Here is a 1,305-nt window from a genome sequence, read left to right on the forward strand (position 1 = left end):
CTGTTTTATTGTTTTTAATTAGTTTTATTTATTGCTTTCTGTGAAGCACTTTGTGATGTTTGTGTCTGTGAAAGGTGCTGTAGTTTACTTACTTAATTACTTATCGTATTCGACCAGTAGATCCAGGCCGGTTCCCGGTCGAATACGGAGCTCAACCTTACCRGCTCGGCCCGGGACATGTCCACGAGCTCGCTAAGCCTCATTCTAACTCCAGCAGAAGCGGTGGAGGCGGGAGGCGGGAGGAGTTTAAACACATTCCAGCTCCCTCCACTTCCCATTTTGTAAATTCTCTGGCGTAGTTTTGGGTGCCTATTATTTTCACCAGAGGCCTCATGTACAAAGACTTGTGTGGATTTCTTACTGAAACATGACGTACGGTCAAATCCAGAAAACTGTGTGCTCACAAAAACATCCAGATGTGTCAAAGTGTGTGTACGCCTGAATCCACACACATTTGATTTGTTGTTACCAGATCAGCTGAATCAGCACAGAGTTAGCACACTGAAGGCAGTGATGGACAGGTGTTCAGGACAAACAGGTGACATCTTATGGCACGTGCCATAACACCAACAAGAGACATTCAACAAACAAATGGTGATAAAAGTGATGTGACACCTAACACAACACTCAGTCTATGAGATGAATCCTACTGACACACAAATTACAACCAGATGTGGATGTGTGGTTAAACCAGGACAGATCCTGGACCTTTAAACTAACTAAAGCTGTTCAAAAGAAAAACAATGATGTGTGGTGAAAACACTTGTTGCACTCTTTTTGTTTTTTCACTGTTTTGTTAAAAGAGAGATGTAATGTTTTGTTCTTATAATGAACTGTGCTCTTATTTTGAAAAGATTCTGTTACTGGACCGGATGTGGTGCTGCTGGTGATAAATATGAGTGCTGGGAGGGGACAAGGGACAATAAACTGGTGGACGCTCCCATCATCTCTGGAGAACTGGTGAATTAATTATAGATAAGAGGAGACAAGAATCAGGACTTACCTTCATTAACTCAGTCCACGTTTAACATTTAGTTCAGACATGTTTAATACGAAGGTTGGTCACTAACCTGTGCAGTGACATCATCACTGTGTCCTGTTCTTCTTCAGAACGTTCTGTGAAGAAATATTACAATTTTAATTCATTTACCTCCTTCATTACAACAACAACAACATGTACAAACACAAAAACAACAATCACTGTGTCCTGGTTCTTCTTCAGAACGTTCTGTGAAGAAATATTACAATTTTAATTCATTTACCTCCTTCATTACAACAACAACAACATGTACAAACACAAAAACA

The 1,305-nt window shown here is 40.3% G+C and overlaps 1 protein-coding gene across 1 annotated transcript in view; it reads right to left on the minus strand.

Annotated features, from left to right (window-relative positions):
• nlrx1 (NLR family member X1) overlaps window positions 1–1,305 on the minus strand; it is a gene marked incomplete at its 3' end in the record, with an annotated part of 26,452 nt that overhangs the window by 19,188 nt on the left and 5,959 nt on the right. Inside the window, 1 exon segment of the mRNA XM_014032943.1 lies at window positions 1,071–1,116. Coding sequence (XP_013888397.1) covers window positions 1,071–1,087 — 17 coding nt within the window.

Source organism: Austrofundulus limnaeus, unplaced genomic scaffold (assembly GCF_001266775.1).
Source record: "Austrofundulus limnaeus strain Quisiro unplaced genomic scaffold, Austrofundulus_limnaeus-1.0 Scaffold1582, whole genome shotgun sequence".
NCBI classification, from domain to species: Eukaryota; Metazoa; Chordata; class Actinopteri; order Cyprinodontiformes; family Rivulidae; genus Austrofundulus; species Austrofundulus limnaeus.